Consider the following 25,586-nt stretch of genomic DNA (forward strand, 5'->3'; position numbering starts at 1 on the left):
ACAGGCAGCTGGGGCTCGAGGAAAGGCAGCTGCTTTGTGGAGTGTCTGCCAGACCCTCCAATCTCAAATCATGACTTTTAAAAAAACCCCATTATACATTTAAATAATGCACTTGGGAAAATGCTCACGCTGCCTTGAGTGAGGTGCATATGCAGTAGAGGGAAATTTCTGATGCACAGAATCTCTCACTGAGGCTTTAGTGCCTCAAATCCAGCACTCCAGGATTGCAGTTTTAGAAGTCTCAAGTCGAGCTTGTAAAAGTCAAAATCCTCTTTGTATCTCTCCCACTCAGTCAACCCTTCTAACAATAAATGTGAGTCTCTCAGCACTGATGCTGGGAAGGGGAATGTAGCTCACAGACCCAAGGGGAGGGGGTGTAATCACAGAGCTCCCTGCTTGCACCATGTCCCCAGGGAGGGGAGCTCTGAAGGGTTCATGTGTTCTGCACACCTAATGGGAGACTCAGATGATATTTTACTTCTCCTTCTCCACAGCAAGTACAGGGAATCACCAAGCTGAGTGTTTGTGGGAATTGTCGTGAGATGTATTAAAGAGTGATGCAGCGTAGAAATTCCGCCCAGGATTTCCTGCTTCATGCTCTCAATTTATATCTCATATTTCAAAGCCAACTTTAGAAAAACACCTTATTTTGACTGTGGAGGTAACAAGTCTACCTTAGAAAAATTTTCATATGATTATAAATTAAAGGTGCACTCTGTGCTTCATTATCCATCAGAACTTTTCCCTTGGCCTGTCACCAGCACCTGCTGCTCACCCAGGCTGAAATTTATGCTGGTGCAACCCAAAGCAAAGGAAACAAAAGAGATTCACTGCTGATGCAGTAAGCTCTGCTGCCAGAAAAAATAGTGTTCAAGGCTATGCCATGTCTGCATTTATCATTTTAGTAGGTCATAAACACAGTAGGTCATCTCTGTAAAGTCTTAGATTAAATCCTGTGGAGGGCAACCTAAAGGATAAATTGAATTAAATAAAATCAGATTTCTACAGGTTTAGGCTGTTGAATGCTTCTTTCAGCCTCCCCTGCAGATGCTGGATGTAATGCTTTGGATCCTTTGTGGAGTTAACCCTGTGGTGATCCATGCCCATCAATGAGATGATGCTGGTTTACACCAGAGGAGGATCTCATCTATAGCACTGTCTGTCCACCTCACATTTGGTTTCGTACTGCAGTCAGACTGTAACAGATTTCTTGAAATGCATTTAAACACACAAGAAAATGGACTAGAGCCATGGTGGCAGCTTGGAGCTCTCCACATGGCATATCCGATCAAGACATGTCTGTACACATGGAGATGTGATGGCATGAACAGACCTTCAGTCCAACAGGAGTTCTGCAAGGCAGCCCTTGACTGAGGAAAATCTGCTGAAAGGCCAGAGGGGCTGTGGGGGCCACCCTGGAGGGGAGAGCATTCCATGTGCTGCATGTCCTGGCATTGGGGTTTGGTTACCCAGTGTTTTCCTCCCCAAGCAGGTCGTGGTTTCTGGCCTCAGGTCACAGCGTCATGACCTTGTGTCATGCTAGCCCAGCCAGTTGGTTTGTGGGGGAGGAAATAAAACTTGGGTGCTACCACATCCCTGCCCAAGTTCTGCCCCTTGGTTGCTCATGGGCACTAATTATGAGGGAGGCTCTTGCTCTGCTGCTGTATAATTATGCAGAGCACAGTCCAAGCCTTAATATAGGGCTGAGGCCTTAATATAGCTCTGAGTGAATTGCTTTTGGTTTTCTATTGTTCTTTGAAAATATATTTAATCTTGTACTGAACAGAGGAGGAGTTTCCTAGCAATAGAATCCATATGGAGCATGAGGTGGACACTGTGCCTGGGCTGGAGCTGCTGCCCAGCAGCTCTTACAGGAGGTTGGTGTCTTGGTGCGTTGTTGTCTTTGGGTTCTGAACGTGGGGTAGCAAGTTCAGGAAAGTACTCCTTTCTCCACAGCAGTCAAAAATTTGGGTTTGCAGAGGAGCAAGGTGGATTAGTAGATTTTAGATCATGTGTAGAGGCAGTGTAGGAGGAGGCAGGATGCTGACTTTGGTCCTGTGTTAGAAGCAGCTGCAGATTACTGGAACATCAATTTCAGCAAAGAGCGTGCCGTCCTTCCCTCCACTGGAGCTCTCCTGTGCATGGCACACTTGCTGAAAAATCGCCGCTCTCCTGGCGCGCCCCAGCCCCCGGAGTGCCAGGATGGCCAGGATGTGCTCTTTCCTGCAGAAATCAAACAAGACCTGGCTCAGATCTAGCTGGCAAAACCAGCAAGATGGTTTTTGTGAGCAACCAACAGCTGTGCTGGAGTCAGAGCAAGGCTATAGCAAAGTGCCAGGGACTGACCCCTCACCACACTGGAGGAGCCACCAGCATGGGAGTCTGCAGCCTCTGGAGGTACCAAACCAGCAAGCAGCAGCTCCTGCCACACCACACTGGTGGGACAGCCTCCTGCTGCTGGTGCTGCAGGGAATTTCCTCCTCTCTCTACACCCATGATGCCCTTTGCGTGTTTTCCAGAGAGGCAATGGACCTTTTGTGTAATGATTATTTTGAGATGAGTAATGGAAGTGCTAATATTTAGGAAGCTGATAGACACTAATGAGATTAGAGCTGGAAAGCCAGCTTGGAAACATACCCTGTTCCAGTAATCTCAGTGTATACAAATTCAGCAATGTCTCTGAGAGCTCAGGGGAAAAATTAACAGGGACCTGAACAGGAAGCAATGCAGGTCCAGCAGGTTCCACCTCGTTTTCCGAACTTCATTGTTAAAGTAATGTTACTCAATAATGGAAAAACAGAAATTAAATAAACCAAGAGAACAAGCCTTAAAACGTGGCTTGGGACTGAGGCTAATGATGAAAAACTAGCACAAATCACAGCCTTGTAAATGGCTTTTCTGACTGGAAAATGGTTTTCAAATATCATTGATGATTAGCTGTCATTTACCTCCCCCACCTTCCCAGAACAGGCACTGCCTCTTTTTCAGCTTAGTCTGGCCACTGGGATTAAACCCTTATTGGTTTATTTATTTGTTTGTTTTTTTGTTTGTAGTGATTTTTTTTTTTGTAAGATAGGTATGTTCACCTAGGAAATTACTCTGGAACAATTGTTCTTTTACATACCCTTGTCTTGAATTCCCCCACACAGACAAGCCTGAAGAATATCTGAACTACCCAAGTTAAATCTAGTTATGAAAAATTTTGAACCTCAGTTTTAGGGAGAGGTGAATATATTTAATGTGATCTTTTTTTCTCAGTATCTGAGGGTCCACTACAGTATTCTAGCAATTAGTTAAATCTTATGGATTATTTTGATTGCATAAATGTCATCCAGTGCTGAAAGTTTTGGTGGGTTTTTTTTCTTTTTTTTCTTTTTTTCTTTTTTTTGTTTGGTTTGGTTTTTGTTTGTTTGTTTTTTTCTGAAATTACATTCATGAAATGTAATTTATTGTAATCTGTACTACTGATATTCATTCTCAGTAGTTGAAAGAAGAGCTGTAGAAGAGAAGGTAACTTCTGATTTGCAGCTGCTTAGCCATGCACAGAGCTAGTCACTTTCTTTACTTTTCCAGGAGTTTTAAATTTTCCAGATGCAGCCTTGGAACAGAAAATGGAAAGTACAAAAGAAAGAATTTGTAATTTATTCCAAAATTTAATGGCTGTGTTGAGGCCAATTCAGAAATTGCAGCTGAACTGTGTCAATGGCTGCTACACTTTGAGGTCTGGGCCTGGGAACAGGAGACAAACTATTTGCTCCAAATCTGGAGCCTGCAAATTGGCAAACAGGGCTGATACTGGTGATGCAGTGGAAAACAAACTGGAGCTTCACTGTGAAATAAGGTTCATTTAGAGCAATAAAATGGAATTCAGTGATAGAATGCATGGGAATGGTTCAAAACTGTGTCAGGGGAGCTCTAGACTTGACATTATGAAGCATTTTTTAAATGAGGTGCTAGAGCAGGTTTCCTAGAAAGGTAGTTGATGTCCCAAGCCTGTCAGTGCTCAAGAGGCATTTGGACAATGCCTTTAATAATTTACATTAACTTTTGGTCAGGCCTGAAGTGATCAGGAAGTTGGACTGGATTATCACTGTAAGTCCCTTCCTAATAGACTGAAATAGTTCTATTCCATTCCATTCCATTCCATTCCATTCCATTCCATTCCATTCCATTCTCAAATGAAAGGGCTTTGAAGGTAATTTATGTACATTATATGATACAGCACACAGGGGAAAAATAGAAAAAGTGTGCAGCCATAAAGAGAGAAAAATAAATTGAGATCCCACTGTTGCTGGCATCCTGATCTCTAATGTGTGGCTACCCACAAAGATAAGTTGAAGAGCTCAGCCCAGGCACAGGAAAAGCTGGTGCTGTTTGGGATGGAGCCCAGCAGTTCTGGCATCTGCCACTTCACGTACCTGATGTCTGGGTAGTCCTGGCACAGCTCCTTGACATGTGCCTTGATCTTGTCTTTTTTCTTCTCCCCAATGATACCGGCAATGTGATATATGAGAGGGAGGAGCCAGTCAGCTTTGGAGCCCTGTGGACAAAGAATCACATGGGGACATCAGGGACAGCAGCACCTGCTAAATGCCTTTTTCCCTGCAGGGAGAGCAGGGCAGTGGGATGTACTGGAGTGAGCCAGGACTGGTGCAGGCAGGACAGGCTGCCTCAGGCAGCAGCAGGGTGCTGGGTGGCAATGGCAAGACACCCCTGGGGGCTCTCCCAGACCTGACCCTGCACTTCTCCATTCCCACGAGCACCCAAGCAAGCCAGACCCTGAGCAGGGCATTGTGGCTGTGGTCCAGCATAGTAGCAGGAGCCAGAGACTTCACCTCCTGCTGCCTGATAGCTTCATGTGCCTCATCTCTGAGATGGGATTTAGTGCCCTGGATGCCTGACTTTCCACAAAATCCAAGTAATTAAACTTTGACTTCCCTGAAAATCCCAGACTGTTGCTGTGAGAGACAGGAATGTAAAAGGTTAACAACTCAACCAACTGCTGTCCTTGTTTTGACCAGCAGACCCTTAACCTGCAACAATCAAGTCTTGTTGCTGGATCTACAGGTGGTAATACCTTCATTTCTGCTATCTGCTTTTATCCTTTCTTACTTTTCCTTATATATTTTCTTAAGTGACATTTTTGTATTTTTATAATGTTCTATTACTATAGGTAATAACCAAAATGGCTACATACCTCCTTTCCATTGTAATCAAATTGTTTTAAAATAAAACAGCCATATACATACACACACATAGACAGAGACACACACATCCATCTATCTATCTATCTATCTATCTATCTATCTATCTATCTATCTATCTCTATATATCTCACCCCAGTCATTCAGTGTTGTGCTACTCTAATCTTGCCCAAGGGATTTATTAACAGGAACATCAGTTACCCCACCTTCAGGGTTGGCTTGTAACAATTGTCCATCACAAAACACTCAGACTCCCACCACTTTGTCTCCACACTCTGCTGCACACAGACTGTGTACCCAGATGGAATTTCTTATGGGACTCAACTCCATGAACTGTGTTCAAGGCAGGGATCCTTTGGTGACAAAGTGCATCCCATGGCCTGAGGGAGCAGGCCCAGGAAGAAGCTGCCACAGGATGAGTGTGATCCTACAGCACATGAACAAAGCTCCCTGGGAACACATTAAAACACCAGGTGCTGCCATCAGAGAGCTGCAGGCTGAGCATGCACGTGCTGCCAATGCAGAGAGGCTGCCAGGCTGGAAACCCACACCATGAGCCTGCAGTAACCACCCTGCTCACTCTTTTCAGCACTTCTATATTTCTTGAGGCTTGTCCTCCTCAAGAGCCTGCTGCCTGGTCCCTGTGAAGCCAAGTGGGGAAATTGCACCTCTGGGAGTGGGACAGCCGGGGGATGCCAAGAAACAACTCCCATACCTGATCAATGAGTGTATTGTGAATGATTGCAGCTTCCTGGCTCATCTTTCTGCTCACTTGCTGACGTGTCTCACTGTTCATTTTCCATCTGGGTTTGAAGATCTGTGTGACATATTCCTTCACCACGTATTTATGAACTTCATGTAGAAGCTCCTGGTTAAAAAGAAGCAAACCTCATGGGGTTTTTTGTCCATTCAAGGCCAAGGCAGTGAGAGAGGGCAAGGAAAGCCCTCAGGTCTTTGGCAGCACCTGAGGGCATAGGGGAGGTACAGGAAGGCAGCACACCATCAGCACACACTCATATCTGCAGCCCTCAGAGTTATAAAGAGCAACCACTGTTGCAGAGGAGTCTGCAAGTCTTACCACAGCCTGAAAGTGATGGTGTGGCCCCTCAGCATTCCTATGTACAGGTGTGGGACTGGCTGCCTACCTGCCCCAGGGGCTTCCTCATGTGCTGCAGGTGCTCGGAGAACTGCGAGACTGCCGACACCAGAGAGTTCGGCCTTTCCGTCGCCAAAATCCAGTTCTTGGTCAGGATTTTCTTAAGGAGTGGCTGAAAAAAGACCAACTCACTGATGGTACAAGTATGTTCAGAGTAGCTGATGATGCCCTAGCTGAAGGCACACAGCTATACACCTGATCTCAGGCCTGAGCTGAAAGCACAGAGCCCCCCCTCTGCATGAAGACACACGAGGAGCAGGCTGGGCTTCTCTCTCCACCCCAGGGAATTCACACCCATGTATCCCCTTCCTGGGTAGGCATGTATGCCAGTGTTACATGGAAACAAAAATTCACTTGGTAGTGAATCTCTTGGAAATTAGCCCAGTAATCCATCACCTCTACAGCCTTCTCCATAAGCAAAACAAGCTCTTTGTGTTTACAGCCCTTCCAGGAGGCTCTCTGTACTCCTGCACACCTGCATGAAGTCTTGCTGGGATCTTCCTTCTGCTCCTTGCTCTGATGTGGTGGTGGGGAGAATGGCAGCTGGGAGCATCTACAGCTTTATGCCTCATGGTCAGGGATGACATGGGAGTGATGGCACAGTTTCCCATCTGTCCTGGGTACAAGGTACTCTGATCAAGTGTCCTTAACAGGTTATTTTCCTTTGTTGGGTCCATAGAGCTAATGTACCTTCATACAGAAACAGCAATATCTGCTAAAGACTTCTGGCACCTGGAAGACCCTTCCCTAAAGGTCAAATGAAAAATATCCTTCTTCTGGCATGTCCCCTTTTCTCTTCCTAGCTCTCATGCTCTCTTTCTTTAGACTCCTGGCAATCTCCTTCCCTTATCTCCCCCCTTGCTGTGCTCCCAGCCTGCCTGAGAGTTGTTTAGAAATGCTTTGACTCGGCTTCTCTCAGTTCTCACGACATTTCAGCTCGCTTGCTCAATACCTTGGCTCAGGGCCTTTCCTCATCTGCTGCTTAGACTCCAAGACAAGTTCTGCAGTCACTGGAAAGTCCCTTTGGCCAGGAGGGCTTGGCTAAGGTTGGAGAAATTCCATGACTGTCCTGGTTTCTGGAAGTTATGTTTGGGGATTTAGAAAGTGAATTAGGGTAAGTGAAAAGGGGTGGGACAAAAGGCTTGATTTCCCCCATCTCTTCTATAATACCAGCTGGAGCTAGCAGATCCCAACTGGCTGAGAGCAGAAAGGCTCATTTACACCACCTGAGAAGCACAAGCTTCATTGCAGCACATTGCCTTTTAGACCTCTTAGCAGAAGTCAAATTTTATCAGAGTTTTATCAGTTGATACAAGACCTTTAGCATTCTCATTCTGGAATAATCAGTCTTTTGTCACCATGGGAACAGCCTGGAAAAATCACCCCTACCAGAATGAATTCTGTCCTATCTGAAGAGGTTTCTGACAGACTGTGATGGTAGATCTATGAATCAGTAAGTCAAAGTCCTGAAAAATCCAAATTATTTGATAGAAGGAAAAGCATCCTATTGGTGGTGTTCAGCTGGCCTCTCCACTGCTTCATTTCAGATAAAATTCTGCCCACTGCTTTGCCTGAGAGACTGGAAGCTGCTAAATATCCTTTTCTTTTGATTGCTATTAACAGCTTGAAAAATTTATCATTGCTCATAGCAAAAAATTCCCAGGATGCTGGAAGTGTTGCTTTTTAAGGGGGATTTCCACAGGTGATAAATACATTTTGGAGGGACCATAATGTCATGTGCTGCAAAATGAGGCTTAGTGAGACAAGGGAAGGGCAATGACCCTCAGCTGCTGCACATAACCCTTATAATGAGGAAATAATGTGGCCAAGGTCCTCTTACCTGTGTTTTTGTTCTAAATTTTGTTAAAAAAATATTTGTGAAGTTCCTTGTCAGAGCTGCCAAAATCTTCTGCAGTTCCTCAGTATTGGCTTTAAACGTTGTTTCTAACCCTGACCTACAGAGAGACAGAGATCAGCAATGAGTTAATGTTAAAATGTAAACTATTACATGGCCCTAAGCATGTTATCTGGATTGGCATGTTAGATATTATTTTTAAATAAACTTGTGTTTCTACTACTTCCTCCTGGAAACACTTACTGAGTCAAAGTAATGGCTCTTTTTGCACAATCCTGTAGACTGAAAATTAATCATAGATGAGTAACTGTGGTTAAAAACCCCCTCAGATTTCCTCATCAGGTGGGACAGTGCAGCCAGTTGCTTTTTCACTCTGCAAAATTATTTCCAGGTACCTGTGAGAGAACTGAAGGCTATGGGGGAAAAGTAAATAATAAAGCCGGAGAAGGGAAAGCTGCTGACCCTGTGTCCCCCAGAGCCTGTCTGATTCACTCCACACAATGTCTATCAGCAGCAGCTGGGATGGTAACTGCAGGGATGGAAACCTGTGGAATTTCCTAAGGACAGTGCATACTTCTGTGATGTTTCACCTTGCGAGAAAGAAAACCTCTGGGAGGTTAATGAAATTCCCACTGTGTGGGTGTGCTTCAGGGGCATTGTGACCTCCTGGATTTCTTCTCATTTTCCATCCCTGTCCCACTGTAACATGCTCGGTGTTGGTGAGGTGGGGAACTGAGGCAGCACCATCACAAAAAGAAGCATCACCAGTGATGCCTGAGCATCCCTGGGTGTGCCCCATCCACTGCTGTAACCACAGAGAACAGCAGGCTCCTGTCACTGCCCAGATTTGTATGTCTGGGGCTGCCCTGGCAGGACTACAAGGCACCCAACACCATCCCTGTCATCCCAGGCTGGAGCTCAGGACTGTAACTCCAGATGAACACCTGCAGTCTGGGTCCAGCATCCAAAAAAATCGTGCTGTTAGGACACCTACCTCTGCCCCACAAGTCATCACCCCAGGCTGATGAAGGCTTAACTTGACTCAGGAATAAACCCATCACCCAAACACTGCCAGCTCCCTGTCTGGGGCTGGCGTCTCCCTTCAGCCCCTCTCCCCTGCCCAGCAGGGAAGGGGCTGCAATGTCCCGCAGGAGAAGCAGGAGGCTGGGAAAGCCATTTCCTCGGCGAGGGGAGCATTGCTGGAGAGACCGTGCCATCTAGAGACTTGCAGGCGGTAGTGCTCGCTGCGGCTGGAGCCGTCGGCTCCTGCGAGACACGGCACGAAATCCCCTCCATCCCCTGAATAATACTCGACACATGCATTCCTGCCGGAGCAGTGCAGGAGCTGGAAATCACACCCCAATCTTTCGGGAGGCCAGAGCCCACGCGCTAATCCTTGTGGTGTTTTCCCGGGTTGACAAAAAAAAAGCATCTGCATGGCAAAGATGTCCCCAGATGCTGATGAGCCCCTGGACCTCAGCACGGGGCTGATGGAGCAGACCCTGGGACACGCACTCACTGCCACCATCCTGCTTATGGGGTGAGTGGTAGATCCTTGGCAGTCAGCCTGAGGATACCTGTCCATCAGAGACACTTCCCAACATGTGGCTTGAAGTAACTAATTCATGCAAAGCCCTGGTAGTTCCAGATGCCAGCAGCAATGGCAGGCATTTATTTTTGGGTTGAGTGCTTTCATGGAGTTTCCTCCAGCCCACTGCCAAAGGCAGCCTTGAGGCCATGTTTCTGAGTTTATTCTGCTAACCCCCAGAACAAAAAAAAAAGGGGGGGGGAAACTCCCCTGAGGATGAAAAAGATGCTCTAAAAATGAGTTCAAAACTCATGCAAAGGCTGCATCCATCCACATTTCTGTATCTTCACCCTTGTGGCTTTTATTTGCATCCTTGGGGGAAATCCTCCTGTGAGATTAGAAGGGCTGGAGGCTGAGCACTCACCAGGGCACCTCAAGGAGAGCTTGGTCTTTCCTTTCCAGATCCTGCCACCCCCCAGAGCCCAGAAAAGTGGTTCAGGGGGAGCAGACTTACACCAGGTCATGGAAGCTGTTGATGTAGGCAACAAGGTAGGGCACAAAGATGGGGCTGTCCTGGGCAGTGCTCCACGCCATGAACTCCTGCTCAAACCTGTAGGAAAATACAGCCAGGTATCACTAACAGTGGGGCACTGAGGGTGCCTCATCTTCTGTGTACATGGTGCTGTCAGGAGACACCCGTGGCTGGCCCAACCTGTCCCCTCTGTATGCAGGCAAGCTTTTTCCAGCTGTCATAACAAGTGTGTGCAGTGGAGGGAATAGATGGCAGGTAATTGTGGGTTTAGGATGTGCTCGCTTGAGCAGGTACAAAAGCAGGTACGCTTTTGGAGAGATGCCAGGGATGTTGGGAGGCCAAATCTCTGACTTTTCCTCATGCTGAGGGTTTAATTGCAGGTGTGGTACACAGGCTTATAAGTCTGAGCCTTCATTTCACTGGCTTTTGGGGCAATATATTAAGTGCCTTTTGAGAACACAGGGCTGATTTTATAACAGAAGACGTATAGGAATAGGGCAGCACACCTACTTTCCCTCCCTGAAAAACCTCAGTGTGGTTGTTAGGTAGTTGTTTGGTTTTTCTTTTGTAGCATCAAATTCATGGGGTTGACAGCTGTTTCACAGCCAGATCCACACTGAAGGCAGGAGGCTGTGTGCTCAGGCAGCCTTTGCCTGGTGGTCCCATTCTTTGTCAGGGTAAAGGAATCTGCTTGAGCTGACCCCAGCCACTTGCATAGTTTTGTTCAAGTAAAAGCTTAAGTTTCAGTGTTCCCTTAATCTGAGAGCCCTGGCGGCTCCAGTTTGCATTTTACACAGTTTTTGGTTGTTTGTTTTATTTTGTTTTGTTTTCTTTTCTTTTTAAGTAAAAAAGAAAGAAAATGAAAAATTAAGAAAAAATAAAAAAGATAGCAAAGAAAAGGAAAAATAAGAACAAAGAAAAAACATTATTTCAGCAATTTCCTTTGGACACTGGGTAAATGTTAAGGGACTCAGGAGGCAGCCCAGCTGTGTGTTTTGCCAGGGTATAGCAGAGAGGGTCTCATAAGCCATTTTTTGTGCCCATAGCCAGAGAAAACCACTCAGCAGAACTCATCCCAGGATACCTAAATGATGTTTTGGGCAAACAGGCTTTTGGTCTGAGGGGTCCATAAACACTGCTTGCTCATGACTGAAGCTGCAAGTGATCAGTGTCCAATGTCACAAAAGTCCTGGTGAATGGGACTGCAGTGATCCCATCCCTTTCCAGGTAGCAGCTACTTCCCAGACCTCTGACATTAGGGTTTTGGACTCACAAGAGTCCCATCTGGGTCTGTTTATGACTCCCTCCCAGCTGTTTTGCAGCTTGCTATTTACTGGGCTCATCGTGATCTCTAATTCTCTCAGGAGCAGCATTGTGCCTGCTCAGTGCCAGTGTCTGGTCCAGTACCTGGACCTTTTTCCTGTTTGGTTTTTTTTTTTTTACCAGTATGGAACTCATTTAGAAATAAAGTACTGCCCAGAGCAGTGATGACCTTGGTATGAATTCAAGCAGCTCTGCCATGCACAACTCAAGCATTTTTGTTTCCAGGCTTCTGCTGATAGCTCCAGCTAACTTCACATGCTGCCCAATGATCTAGAAAAGGGAATAAAGACACCCCAGTGAGTGGGACAAGCACTGGTGAAACATCCTTCACAAGGATCTCATGCAGCTTTGGCTGGTAAGAATGGCTCACCTACAAAGGGGCAAACAGCCAACTGTTGCCAGGAGGGTTTCATTAATCTCTGGCAGTTTTAAAAATTATAATGCAGAATGGGTCAAGAAGCACCAAATGATTTGTGATGTCATCATTCACCCCTAATGGCCTCATGTCCTGCTGTCTGAGTGTGAGTTAGAGGCAGTGTTGGCTGGAGCTCTGGGGTGTCATCCTCCTCTTTTGGGGGAATTGCTGGAATTCCCCCGACCCAAAGCCCAAGGGGAGCTGAGCTGTCCCCGTGTATGACCCCATGATAAGGGTGACTATGAGCCCATCCCTGAGGCCCCACAGAAGCCCCCTTCTCAGGAGTGATAGCAGGGCAGCACAGAGGGTCAGCATCACCCTGAAGTCTCGTTTGCACTGGAATTCCTCACAGATTCCCATTCCCACAACCTCCTGCACTTCTGGACTAAGGCGTGTTGCAGTCCTACTCTAGTACTTCCCATGTCTTCCTATTCATCTGCTAAATCATTTCAGACCTGCCTTCCCTGTGATCACATAATGTGTCATATTCCTCTATGGAAAAAGAGTCACATCAGCAGGCAAAACTCTTTGATTTTCTTTCTTTCTCTCTCCCTCTCTTTTTCTGCTAGTATTATTTAATTGAAGTGACTCAACCAATTGAGTGATGAGAATTAATCCAAACCCCTCCTGCCTTTATTACCCTGTAGTCTCTAAGCTAGTAGGGGCTTTTGTTTTTTGTACTGTTTAAATTGGAGTGGCTGTCACTGCCTACAGCCTTTCCCCAGCTTCCACAGCCCTGGGACAAAGTTGTTCTTTAAGCCAAAGGTTTTTTCAAAGAAACCTTTTCTTTCCACCTTTTTTCCAATTCTCTTTCTTCTTCCTAATCAAAGAGGTTTAGGGACTTTAAAATCAGTTGCCTATTATGTTGCTGACACAATTGACAGCAGGTTTAATTTGCAGCTAGAAGGCAAGCGGGAGAGCTAAAAGTTGTAATAAATGGCATTTTCTGCTCTAATGTATTCTGCCAGTGTGTGACTTACATAAATTATCGCAGGAGGCGGTACCTCCACCCCAGAAGGAAACGATCCAGTTTCCCTGGAGCCACAGAGACACCCCCTCCCTCCCCCCCCACTTTCCCCCAGCTAATTCAATACCGTTTGAATATCAAAAGAGAGTGAGGCGTGGTAGAGGTTTTCCTTCTCTTCCAACTGAACTTCCTTCTCCCACTTCTCCGTGACCTCTAGTCTCAGGATGTTTCCAAAATAACTTTTGATTTTCCCCTAAATGTTAAACATAGGAAGGAAACATGCAGCTCAGGATAATGAAGCAAACACAAGTGCAGCACCTCGCTGCATTTTGTTCCATCAGCACATGGGTGTGGCCACCACACACGGCATGGCAAGGTGGAAAGGTGAGCACAGTCACAGGTCTTGCTCCAGACCTCAGGAGAAATCAGAAGCTGTGCTCTGTGTGTGCAAGGTACTCCCAAATCAAAGGAGAGTCGTTCTCCTGGCAGGGAAACAGTGGGTCAGCTGTTTGTTTGATTGCAAAGTCCTCCAGCACATGGAATGCACAGGTCAGGATTAAAGATCAAACCAGTCCTTTCCAGGGTACAGCCAGTCAGGTAAGCAGCAGCACTGTTCAGTCCTGGCTGATAAATCAATCTTGTTGCTGGTGAAACAAAGTGATCTTTCACCAGCATGGTGGAGCAATACTGATTTCATTCAGCTGGGTACCTTGAGCTCACCTTGAGCCGTGCCCTGATTCAGAAATGATTTGCAAGAAAATGTCTGAGCCCAGCAAAGAGCCAGGAAAATCTTAGTCTTACACAGGGACAAGGACTGCAGAAAGACAACGGGGAAGTGCCTTCATCAGAGGACACAAACCATGAGTGTGTCCTCTGGTGGGGGATGCCCAAAATCTGCCAATAGCACACCTCAGATGTGCTGGAGAAGATCCCACACAGGGACAGTAGCTGCTAGAATGCCTTTGCCCCTGACTTTGCAATGCAAAGTACAATCTGCTGAAACCCAGCAACGACCTTTCCATAAGTGTCTGTCATACTGAGTGGGTCTGGTACAGTCCTGTTGGCTCTGCTTGGGTCACCAAGGTGGTGTTCAGGAATTTTTTGCTTTAGAGGACAGGCCACTCTGTGTGGGGCCAATAGGACTCAGCACCTGGTGGGGCTGGAAACCAGAATGTAGTCATCCAAAACCTCTGTCTGGGAGGCTGGGGCTCCTGTACCTTCCCTGGGGTGCACATGGGGACTAGGTCAAAACTCTCACCTTTGCAGAAGCAATGTAGTCATTTTTCAGTTTATCCCAGTCAGCTGGTGTTAACAGCAAGGACAGGTTTTCTGTCTTAACCTCTGGTTTGAGCTCAGGATGACCCAGAAAGAGTTCACTGGAAAGAATCAAATGAAAAAATTATAATGCCTCAGAGTGTGAATAAACTGATAGAATATTCATGCAGCATGAGCTACATAATTACTAAGCCATGAGAAATATACTTAAAGCTTAAATTGTGCTGCTTGTTTTCAAGGTTTAACAAGAAAATCTTTCCTTTCTATTCAAAATCCTAATTATTCAAACCCAAAATGATCTAAGGTTCCAGCCCACCTCAGAAATCATGAGACTCCTGAGTTGTTTGGACATGAAAAGTGCTATGAGATTTTACTCTTTAAAATAAACAACGTGAAGCTGATTCATTTGACTAGAAGCTTGCAAAATGCCTTTCAGGGTAATTCCTGTAGTAGCACGTTGCTTTGGAGTTAGCCCATCTCCCTGCCTCCCCTGCAGTGTCCTATCACAGCTCATGTCAGCCTGGGATTTGTCTCTGTGCGTTATCCTGATCCAGGGGAGGTGGCAGAGCAGGACCTGGAAGGCACTCCCGTGCCTGGGACACCAGCCATGTTCCCCTGCAGATGGAAGTGGTGGGTGGACCTGCAGCTACAGAGTCTGACTCCAAAGAGGGCTCAAAGAGAGCCCTTTGAGCTCTCAAAGAGAGACTTTGCTGCTCACTTTCCTCTGGACTGACATGTAATCAGGCCAGCTGATTAGCACAGAAGCAGGGAAAGGGAGGGAGTGCCTGCATTCCTCTCTCAGGGGCAGGAATAATGTTATTAGCCTGTATAATTGACTGTGCTATTCCTACAACTTGCCACAGACTGTGGAGGCACTGCATCTTGCAGGGCGGTGAAGATGGAAAAGAGAAAGAAGAAAATATTCATGCCCTTTATGAAGGTAGGGCCTAAGTTTTGAGCTGTCATATTGTTAATTGAGGAACATGGCTGCAATGTCCTACACACAGCCTGCACATTTCCTCAGCCACCAAAAAGGGTTCCCATTGCCACAGCAGCACTGTGCCCACAGGGTTCAGATACAAGGGAGGACTGTAATGTACAAGGTCAGGCTGCTGCAGAGTGACTGCTCAGCATAAAATAAGTCCAGCCTGCTGGTAGTGTGTCCTAGAGTCAATGCTTCCGTGGTCATGGTTCAGATTTCCCAGAGAGGAGCATCTCCACACGTGAAGCATTGCACAACCCAGCTACTGCCAGAGCCTACTGCTCCTTTTAAAGGAGAACACAGATTTAAATACTGACTCTCCACCACAACTGAAAAGACAAATGTGTACCCAAGGGGATTAGTCCCACCTCTTTCATTTTCTTTTTCCCATTTGTTTGAATTGTAACATCAATAATGAGTTTGAGTCAGTCAATCTCTTCCTTTTTGATTATTTATTCCAAGAGACAATGAGGTTTTTTTGAATGGGAAAATCAAATGGAAAGAGCCCAGAACAGCCAGGTAATTGCAAGCAGTTCCCAAAACAACTGAATCTCGATAAACCCTTTCACAGCAATTCAAAGAAATATGGTGGGGGCATTTTTCTTTGGTGCAGAACCTGGCTGCTGAAGCTCATTTTTTTCCTTGCTCTTCTGCAATGCCAGGGTGGGACCATGCAGAAATTTCCCTTCAGATGAGATCTTGCAGGGATTTGTGATACTGGGCGGGTTACATACATTATTATGGTCACCACACTCTAGGTGATATTTTAAGAGCTGCTGGGTAAGTTCACAGAAGAAACCTCTTGAGGGCTGTTCAAAACAAAGACCACCTGCAATGGAAATGTTTCTTACCCAAAAGCTACCCCAGGCTAGGGATGTTCTGGGCAACAGTGTGCTGCTGTTTGCCCTGCTCTGTCACTCCCTCCTTTCTGACCACTTTGACCCACTGTTTGGCTCAGTGCTGACACTCCTGCCTTCACTCCTTCCTTGTTTTATTTGAGGACTCCAGTGGGTTTGTGTTTCTCCCTTCCTCGAACATCTGGTTCAGCCCAAACCTGGAGGCCAGCTACCAGGACAGACACAATTTTGCTTTGACAGAACTCTTTTCACATGCTTATTTTCCAGACCCCTGAACTGCAAGGAGCTATGTCTTAAACCCCTTCCATTCAACCAACAGACACATCTGAGACAGAGCCTTTGTTTTCATGTGTCTGATTACCCTTGATGATGTCTTGACTCCTCTTTTAGAGGACTCTGACCCCATGCATGGGGGTTAACATGGCCTGTTTCCAAATGTGTGACAATTTTAATTAAACAGGAAGAAGACATCCCCCACAGGCCCCTGCCTGTGCCTGGAAAAGTCACTGAACAGCTGTTGAATCTTGCAAAATATATGCAGAAAGGAGCAGGTTTATCAAATGCAGGGAGGAGCTTCCTGGCACATGGGAACAGCAAGTGGGAGAGGGAGGGGAAATGGGGTGATGTAGATCTGTAAAAAGCAGCAACTGCTTTATCCACAGACCTTTGTCCCCACCTATTAACAGATTTGCTACCTGGCTCCACTGTAGTCACTGCATCTCGCTTGCTTGCTTGTTTGCTTGGAAAACTGAAAATGGCCTGGTGGTTTTGGAGTACCCCACAGCCCCATGGCTCCCTGGAGGAGGCAGAAGCATTGTGGCAAACACAGCAGCTCACCTGTGGTAGGTGTTGGCCACCCAGTCAAGCAAGGTGTAGAGCTCGTGGAAGTCCAGCGGTCCCTGGGAGAGTTCTTGCAAATGTGAGGCAATGGCATTGTGAAAAGCTTCCACATATGTGTCACACACCTGGTACTCCTCTGGATAGCATTTTTTTACTGATGACTTGATTTTCAGTAAATCTTCCCTCAGGTGTTCCTGGAGGAAATGTAAGTGGAGATCAAGCCAAGAAGTTGCCTCTTCCCTTGATGCCATGGGTGCCTTCAGGACTCTTTTTCTTGCACTCTCATTGACAGCTTCCCTCCATTGCTCCCTCCACTTTCTGGGCCTGCCCAGTAAATCTGAGCTAGGACGAGCAGCATTGTCTGTGCTGGAATGAGCTGCTTCTTCAAGGGCAATTAAAGTCACCATGGAGGTCAGCATGGTATGCTGTAAAGTGGGATCCTCCAGTGTTTCCTCCACTATGGACTTGATTGCATTTGTGATGGAGTTATAGAGCAAATCCACATCCTTGGATTTCCGTACGAGCTCCTGGGGGTTATCACTGTATTTCTCAGAATCCCGTTCAGAGATAGTCTCATCTTCCATTAGCTTGATACTTGCAAATGCTTCCAAAAGTTGTCTTTTCTGAATAAGTTCATTGATTTCCATTACTGCAGAAACAGGGGGAAGGGGTTGGGACAAAGTAGGCATTAGGCTATTGACATGTTGGTAACAGGGAGATTTGCAGGGAGCTCTTCAGAGTAGTCAGGTCCCAGCAGTGCCTCTGAGACTGCCCTGGGCCTCCCTGATCTCCTCAGCTCCTCTTGGACACAGGAGTGAAAAACAGTGGGACAGCAATCACTGCAAATTGAGCCACATCCCTAAACAGCTGGTTACAGAGACAGGAAATATCAAAACACCTGCTGATAGCTCTGCAGGAAGGCCTCAAGCAATGGCTGGTGAGGCTGCACAGAAGGACACTGGAGGCTCAGGCTGCATAAAACTCTGCCCCTCTGGCTCTGTCCCTCTGCTGGTGTGGAGATGAGGTGGAACTGGCAGTAGGAATGGTTCAGGATATACCTTACCAGCAGGATTTCCTTTAGCATAAATGTCCTTGTTTCCCTGTATACCACTGTGCTCATCACAGCTCTGCTGCTGTGTTGGCCATGGTGGTGCAGCCCAGCTCAGGCACCTCAGTGTGCTGCCCAAGAGGGCAGGAAGAGTGCCCAGGGTTCTGGCAGGGGCAGTGGGAGGGAGCACAGCAGGACAGACCCTTTGGGTGTCCTGAACTCTTGGGTCAGATCTCTCTCTCGATGGTTATGTGTGTCCCAGCCTACCCACAAGCATGTCCTCAGAGACACCAGGGCCCTGAGAGCCTGCTGTCTGTTAGCCCACAGTCAGGTGCCAAGCACTGCCTCACACCAGTGATGCTTTTTTACCACGTGCTGAGCACTGCTGTCCCTCAGTGTTTTGGGGAGGTGAGGGCATTGCAGGGGCATCTAAACCTGTGGATTTGTGGTGCTCCTGGTACTCAGGTTTCACATGGGTTTCTCCACCTCCTTTTCTTTTGGCACTCACTGCCAGAACAGGCTGGTGTTGGCTGGGGGAAAGTCACCCAATACAGCTCCTCCCAAAGTGGCTGAGTTCTACTGAATTTCCCATTTGTTTTGCAAAGTCTTGCTCATGCAAGAACCACTGTCTATTTGCCAGTGAGATAAGAAGTATTTGCCATATGTTCAGGAGGTCCAAGAGCACTGTTAGCCTTTGAGAGACTCCAGGAAACTCTCACCCTCTCCATCTCCCTAACAGTTGCTTTGAACAAGGGATACCACTCTGACACCGGGCATAAATAAAATACTAAAGAGAAGGGAAAGGGTATCCCTTAGGAATGTGTGGCCACTGCTTCTGGGACATACACATACAAAATGATACAGAAAAATTGGAGAGCACTCAAAGAAGGACTGGTTCATAGCACATAATTTCTGCCCTTAGGCTTGTTTGCAGACAGGTTTTATGCCATATGTGCCAAGTAATTTTTGTAGCACTAAAGTATCTGTATGAAGACAGAAATATGCCAAATAACCAAACTATTGATGCATCACAGAACACATAGATCTTTGAGTGCCTCTTTGGTACTACAGTTGCTTCTGTACTCAGAAAGGAGAGAAATTCTATCAATTAATTAAGTTGGACTCTTCTAGATAAATTAATATAAAACCTGTGTTTACACAAATGCTTGCAGTGAGAGACTAGAGAAATACATTCTGTTCTGTTTATCAAAGTGAGAAAACACCATTTAATCACCATCTAGGATAATTATTCAGGGAGGTGATGTTGGGTGCTAAATGGATCTTTTAATTCAGCAATACAAGATCAGCCAGCTGGTGCTTGAAGGAAGACAATTGAAAGGCAATTAACTATTATGCAGCTTAATGGTGCACGTGGTGGAATCTCCATCACTTGCCATATTATCTCAGGATGGGATGTGTTTCTGACAGAGCTGCTCAAGTCCAGGCCAAACACAAGCTATTGGGCAGAGAATGGGCCTTATTCATGCAATTTCTCAGCTCGTTTATTTCAGGAGATCAGAAAGCTTGTGATAACATTTTCTGCCACTCCTCATCTCTGACCCTTGGAGATCAGACTAGCCAAGTTTATGAGGTGGGCTCAGATCCAGCTTACCAAGCTCACAATGTATCAATGTAAAGCAATAAATCACTTCCCAGCCCAGTAGAGCACATTACAGCACTGAGGCAGTGTCAGCCCATGCATCTGATCCCCGTGGCACCCTGTGCAGTAGACCAAGAATTTCTTTCCAGAAATTTAGGCTGAGGAAAGGCCAGGTCATGTTTCACCTCAGTCTATCTACAGGTGAATGCATTGTAGCGCCTCTGCCCTGAGAAGGTGGAGGACAGCAGTGCTCAAACCATTATCAAAGTCATTGCAGTCTGCTTACACCTGGGGAAAGGTGAGAGCTACACTAAAGGGAATTGTTATAATTTGTCTGAGACTTAGCTATAAAATGCTGACAAAATACATGAGAGTAACCAGCCTGAGGAAGACAAAAATCAAATACTTGCAACACTGCTATTGTGAGGACAGGTGGAAAGTCAATGCAAGAGAGTAAAATATCTGCGGGAGTCTCTTTGCAAGGCAATCTCTAAGATTAGGAACCAAAGTGGAGCTTCCAAGCCAAATCATAGCCAAACCATCTTTCTTCCCCTCTAGGCCTTGCAGCACCCTACAGAGCACAGTTGGAGGACCATTAGTCTGAGAGCTGAAGAGCAGAAATTGTCCAGAACAGCAATGCAGGCAATAGCACACTGCACTTGTAGGTACTGTCAGCCCAGCAGTTCCCACACTGTGCTCAGCAGCTTGGTGGCTGATCCGTGTGATGGGCAATATCACACTGACAGGTTGATAGGGTGGCTGCTGATGTGGCTAAACTAACACAGAGGAGGCCACAGAGCAGCATGCTCAGTGACAGAGCCTTGCCCAGGCTAGGCCAGGTAACACCCAAAAAGTCCATGCAAGGGGTGCCCAGTTCTTTAGCACCTCTGTTGGGCCCAAGCCTTGCACACTAAATTAATGTTACATTTACCCTGCCAGGAAAATGGCACCGGTGGTTTTGTGTCTTACCTGAAAGAGGTTTTGCTTCAATGGGCTCACATATTTCACCAACCTTCTCCACGCTATTACAGATCGTGGGTTTTTTCTCCTCATAGCTCCTGAGTGTTTGCAGAAGTCTTTTTGCATTCCAAGTGCCAGAATCTTCCTTCCCTTTCTCTTTCTTCAGACTTCGCTTTGATTTCCGGATGCTTAACATTGTTTTAATACCTCTTTCAAAGAACCCACTGTCTCTGCTCTGTGAATCTGAGCTGCTCAGTTCAGAAGCGACCTCCATCTTTTCCTCCCCTGGACTGTTCAGTGGAGAGGCTGGTTCTGAGGTCACACTCCTTGTGTCTAACTCCATATTTCTATTTATCTGGTCCTTCAACAGGAGGTTTACCAAACAAGTTGATGGCAATCACTGAAATGCATAAAACAGCAGAATTAGAGATGTCCTTCACAGGGCATTACTGTGTCTCCAAAGTCAGTCCTGGACTGAAAATCTAACCCGTTCCTTTCCTGTGCCTAAATATAAGGACAGAGCAAGATGTTGCAGCCTGTAGCTCCTGAAACAATCTCTCTACCCACAGACAGCAGGTGCTGGCCTGCACATGGTGCTCTGGAAAGCTTCACTTAACTCCATCAAACAGGCAAGTGGCAACTATTTCTCCAGCACTAAGGAATCATGAGAAATTAGAGATGTTGAAATCTGTGTAAACATACCATTTCAGTGGGTAACCAGAAGTGGTTTTACTTTCCATTCTTCTAAATAGATTTCCAGCCATGCAGGAATAATAATCTTCCTGAATCTCACTGGGTTGTTTCCACTTTCTGATGTGAATATGGCATCTTTGGGTTTTGTTGCTACTTCTGCCCTGCTCAAAACCTGAGCCGCTGCTGCTGCTAGAGGTGGCCCAGGGGTGAGTGGTTCCCAGCAGGTGGCTGAGCTCTTCTCTAGCCCCTTCTACCAAAGCCACAACTATCTCTGCACTCTGAATTGTCATGGTTACAGCACAGGAGGCAGCACAAGGCAGGAAGGGTTCACATCACTCATCTTGCCTCGGAGCACAGCATCCCAGCATGCCAAGGATGGGTATCTCCAGGGTCAGACAAACTCTGCACAAGCCGCAGGGGATGCTGCAGGAGATTCCAGATTTCAGCAGAACTGCTTCTGTCAGTGCTGCTGGGCTGTAGTCACAGCCTCTGCACTTGCTCAGCTCCTGCCCTGCTGCAGACAACCTCCCCTCTGCCCACCCTGAGGGCTGCCCAGGTGTTTGGGAAGAGGGAGGAGAGAGGTTTTGCCTTCTCTCCTTGCAAAGGGCTCCCATCAGACCACCAGCTGATACAGCCCATTCACAGAGCCGTTGTACATTGCAGTGCCCTGAGGGTGGAAAATTCCTCATTTCTCCAGAGCAGGCTTAAGGCAGCTGAGTGAACAGTTCAAATGAATAGAAACAGCTATTGCTTGAGGTGACACAGGAACTGCCTGTCTTGGGTGTCCAGCCCACAGAAGCCAGAGATTGAAAAATAATTGCAGTCAATAGACATGTTGGGACTCTGGAAATTGATCTCATCCTTTCTCAATCGGAGTTTTGCTCACTTGTGCAGGGTTATTTCATAGGCTGTGAACTGCAGGGATGACATCTTCCCATGGGTTTGCTGAGCTGCTCACCCAGTGGGGCTCAGACCCTGCCTCACACACTCTCACAGGAGGGAGTATTTAACAATTCACCACCTTGCTCAGGAGCTCACCCATCCCATACAGAGGGTGGGAGGGACAGGAGGGCACACCACTGCCCAGGGATTTCAGTGAAAGGAGGCTGAGATGTCAGCTCAGACTCTGCATGGGGGTTCTGCAGAGCAGCAGCAATGGTCTAAGGGGTGACCGAGATGGTGGAGAGAGCCGGGGGAAAAGGAATAAAAGGGGTGAGCCCGTGAGAAAGGAAAGGAATACATACCCCAGTACTGACAGAAGTGATCCCCTCCGCAGCAAGCTGGGATAGCACAAGTGTGATCCACAGAAACTGGGAGCAGCTCCGTGCCGCAGGAAATCCAGAGCAGATGCAGTGGTGGGTGAGCAGCTCTGCGGGACAGAGCTCCAGGCCAGCTCACCCACCTCAGCTGACTGGGGCACCATCCCTTACACACGTGCTGGCTGAGGGGCTCCCTCTGGGCATGGTGCTGCTCTCCATCCTCCTTTACCCTCTGAAAAAGGCTGTTAAAAGTGGGGAAAAAGACCTGTCTGCTCCTGCCCAAGAGCTCCAGCACCTTCACTTGTTTGATCTCTGGAAAAGACTCAGCACTGTTTCACTTTCGCTACGTCTGAGCATTTAAAAGAAAAGGTTGGGGAAAAAAAATTCCAGGTTAATTATTACCTACAAGTGGAGACGGGGCTTCAAACCTGAGGTTCTGCGATGGGGTGAGCTGCTGCCTTGAGATGGCCTGGGGCAATGAAGGGAAGGAGGATTTCAGGATGAAGTCCTGTCCTGATGGCTGAAGCCCCACATTATCTGGGGGTTCAAAAGCAGCCCCAGAGCTGCTGTGTGGGATGGCTGCATTTCACCCCCTTCTGCCCTGTTTGTGCAGGTCACGGGTGGCTTGGTCCCAGTAATGATTGCCAGAAGTGGGTGAGGGACCTCTGTAATGTGTCCCCTGATTAAATATTTATATATTCACATCCTCACTTTGCCCTGTGGGCACTTATTTCCATGGGGTTCCTAGCCCTGGATTACTCCATTCTCAGAGCATTTGGGACCCTTAGAGGAAACTCAAAGCAAAACAGCACCAAAAAAGGGGCCTTGAAGGTTTAAACAAGGTTAAACACAGCCACTTGGTTTGTCACTGAGTTGTGTAAAATTATTTAACCCTGGGGCTCCTTTAGTGCCCAGATAGAGGCAAGTCAGGCTGCCAGGTGTCCAAGGTCCTGGTGTGAAGCAAGAGGGGTAAATCAGGAGGTGCCACCATGCCATGGGCAGTGTGCACTCCTTTGCTTTAGGAGCCTGCCAGCATGCCACCTGGCAGTGTGATAAGGGACATCAAAGAGATTAGTGAGAGGTGCAATAAATGGCATTTGGACTTTGTGCTGTGCAGAGGAGAACAGACAGAGAAAGGAGGATAACAGTCTCCTCTACCTCTGGGAGAGACTCTGTGTCCAGAAGATGGAAAGTGTGTGGGATGGGAATAATTATGATCATATTAAACAGGGAAGCATGGCAGCATGGACTTGGTGTGAAATTGCCCTGATGGTGAGATGGGACTGGGCAGCATCATTTGTGTCTGCTCCATGGTGCAGGGGGAGTCCTGCCTGAAGCCTCCCTCAGCCAGGCAGTGCAGTGCTGAGCTTTCTGTCCTTGGGCTCTTCAAAGTCATGTGCAAGCCAGACACTGCCCTGCTGTACTGGGGAAAACCATTACTGATAATGCTTCTGCCACCTGGCAGGCTGACAACGTGAACAAAGGAATGAGCTATTTATTCAGACACAGGTTGAAGGGTGGAAAGCCCCTTTGGACACAAAGTCCAACTAAACCTCTTTCCATCCAGGTTTTAATTGCCTCATCCACAAAATATTTACCTGGTGGTTTGTACAGACATGCTCACTGTGACTGGCGTGCTGCCAGAGCAGGCAGCAGGTCCAGCATGGATGGGGTCTGACCAGCCCCTCTCTGGGGGCTCTCAACTACCCCAAGACACAGCTGGCAACAGGGCCTGCTGGGATGTCAGACAGAAACCTAAGGGAGCTCTGAATCCCACAGTCTAGATCACCTCTTTCCCTACAAGCCTTTCTGGTGCTTTCTCCTAGCAGCAGCTCTCAAGGAATGCTCCTGTTCCTGGAAATGCCATCAGGGCAATGCTGTTTCTAGGTGTCTGTCCACAGAAGATCATGGGAAATGAAAAATATACTAGGTTTTGCAGTTGTTTTCCATTTTTCTTCAATTATGGGTTTTGCAAAGTGTTCTGTCAAGTTGTAGGTGCATTAAAATCTGCAGGGGTGTTGCTGTCTAACAGCTCCCTAGTGCCCTGCACCCACAAACCTCTGTGAGGCTTTCAACTGCTGCTTTGCCTCCTGACCCTTTGGAATATTTGGTTTGGGGTTTATTTGATCCTTCATCTCTTCTCTGTGTCTTTTGCTCATATTTCTTTTCATCTTTCTTATTTCTTTTCCTGCAATAATACCTGTGGAGCAGTGTAGGACTCAGAGGTGCAGTGCTCCTTGGCAGAAGTGAAGGGTGCAGAGTGGTTTGGGGGAGTCCTGCAATTCCCTCCACAGCACTGAGGTTTTCATCAGCTCCAAAGAGCAGGAGAAAAATGTATTGCTGAGGCTCCAGGGGAATGCTGCTATGATGCATATTCAGAAACCTGCACCAGATGCCCCCTCACAGCCTCAGCAACCCAACTGGCACAGCCCTGGTGGGGCATGCTGTGAACCACTCCCTTTCTGCAGGTTTCACTTGAAATCTCACCCTGTGTGGGTGGAGGAGACCCCAGAGCTGCAGTGATTTATTGCAGCAGTGAGGTTTGATATTTTTAACAGCATCGGCAGTGATGGATGAGGCAAAGACACGCTTGGAGGCTGCACATGCCTATGCAGCCATTTCCTCCTGAGGGGTGCTTTGTAAGGAAATGAGAGATATTGTTTCACCTGAAATATTTTTCTTTCTGCTTTTAGGTTGAGGGAGGTTTGAGCCTTAAGCTGAAAAGTCCATTTGCAGAAAAGAAGCAGGTTGTGATTTAGAGGCTGGCTTTTACAGAAGGGATGCTGGCCCCCAGGTTTGAGTGGAAGAATTTGGAAGGTGCATTTCTGCAAAACACAGGAGTGTTACCACATCTGGGAGAGGATGTGGTCCAGACCTAAGGATTGTGTCCTACACTATTCCTGTGTAGCCATGGGAGGAAACCACATGAACTAGTATACATCACACCAGGGAACAAAATCACAAGTGCTCATTTTGTTTCAGAAGGGTGGCCCAGGAGGATTTTCCATGAGGGCTGCCACTGCTGTGGAAGTTCATTGTAGGTGCTTTTGAAGGATAGACATCAAAGTTTTCCTTCCTCTCCTCCTAGAAAA

General features: G+C 47.0%; 1 protein-coding gene across 2 annotated transcripts; it reads right to left on the bottom strand.

Moving 5' to 3' along the window:
• Positions 1-522: 522 nt before the first annotated feature.
• Positions 523-23,077, bottom strand: EXOC3L4 (exocyst complex component 3 like 4). 2 transcript variants are annotated; one of them, XM_039712945.1, is made up of 13 exons: positions 22,480-23,077; positions 21,245-21,658; positions 20,552-20,942; positions 16,932-17,583; positions 14,239-14,356; positions 13,108-13,233; positions 11,768-11,868; positions 10,258-10,353; positions 8,201-8,315; positions 6,350-6,472; positions 5,920-6,072; positions 4,419-4,540; positions 523-2,223 (listed from the first exon to the last, which is right to left on the bottom strand). In XM_039712945.1, the coding sequence occupies exons 3-13, from the start codon at positions 20,883-20,885 to the stop codon at positions 2,061-2,063; spliced, it is 2,103 nt and encodes a 700-aa protein (XP_039568879.1). In that variant the 5' UTR covers positions 20,886-20,942; positions 21,245-21,658; positions 22,480-23,077; the 3' UTR covers positions 523-2,060. The 2 variants fall into 2 exon arrangements, with proteins under 2 accessions (XP_039568879.1, XP_039568878.1); XM_039712944.1 differs by lacking the exon at positions 21,245-21,658.
• Between the last annotated feature and the right edge of the window lie 2,509 nt (positions 23,078-25,586).

Source organism: Passer montanus, unplaced genomic scaffold (assembly GCF_014805655.1).
Source record: "Passer montanus isolate IOZ18808 unplaced genomic scaffold, ASM1480565v1 scaffold27, whole genome shotgun sequence".
Taxonomy (NCBI): domain Eukaryota; kingdom Metazoa; phylum Chordata; class Aves; order Passeriformes; family Passeridae; genus Passer; species Passer montanus.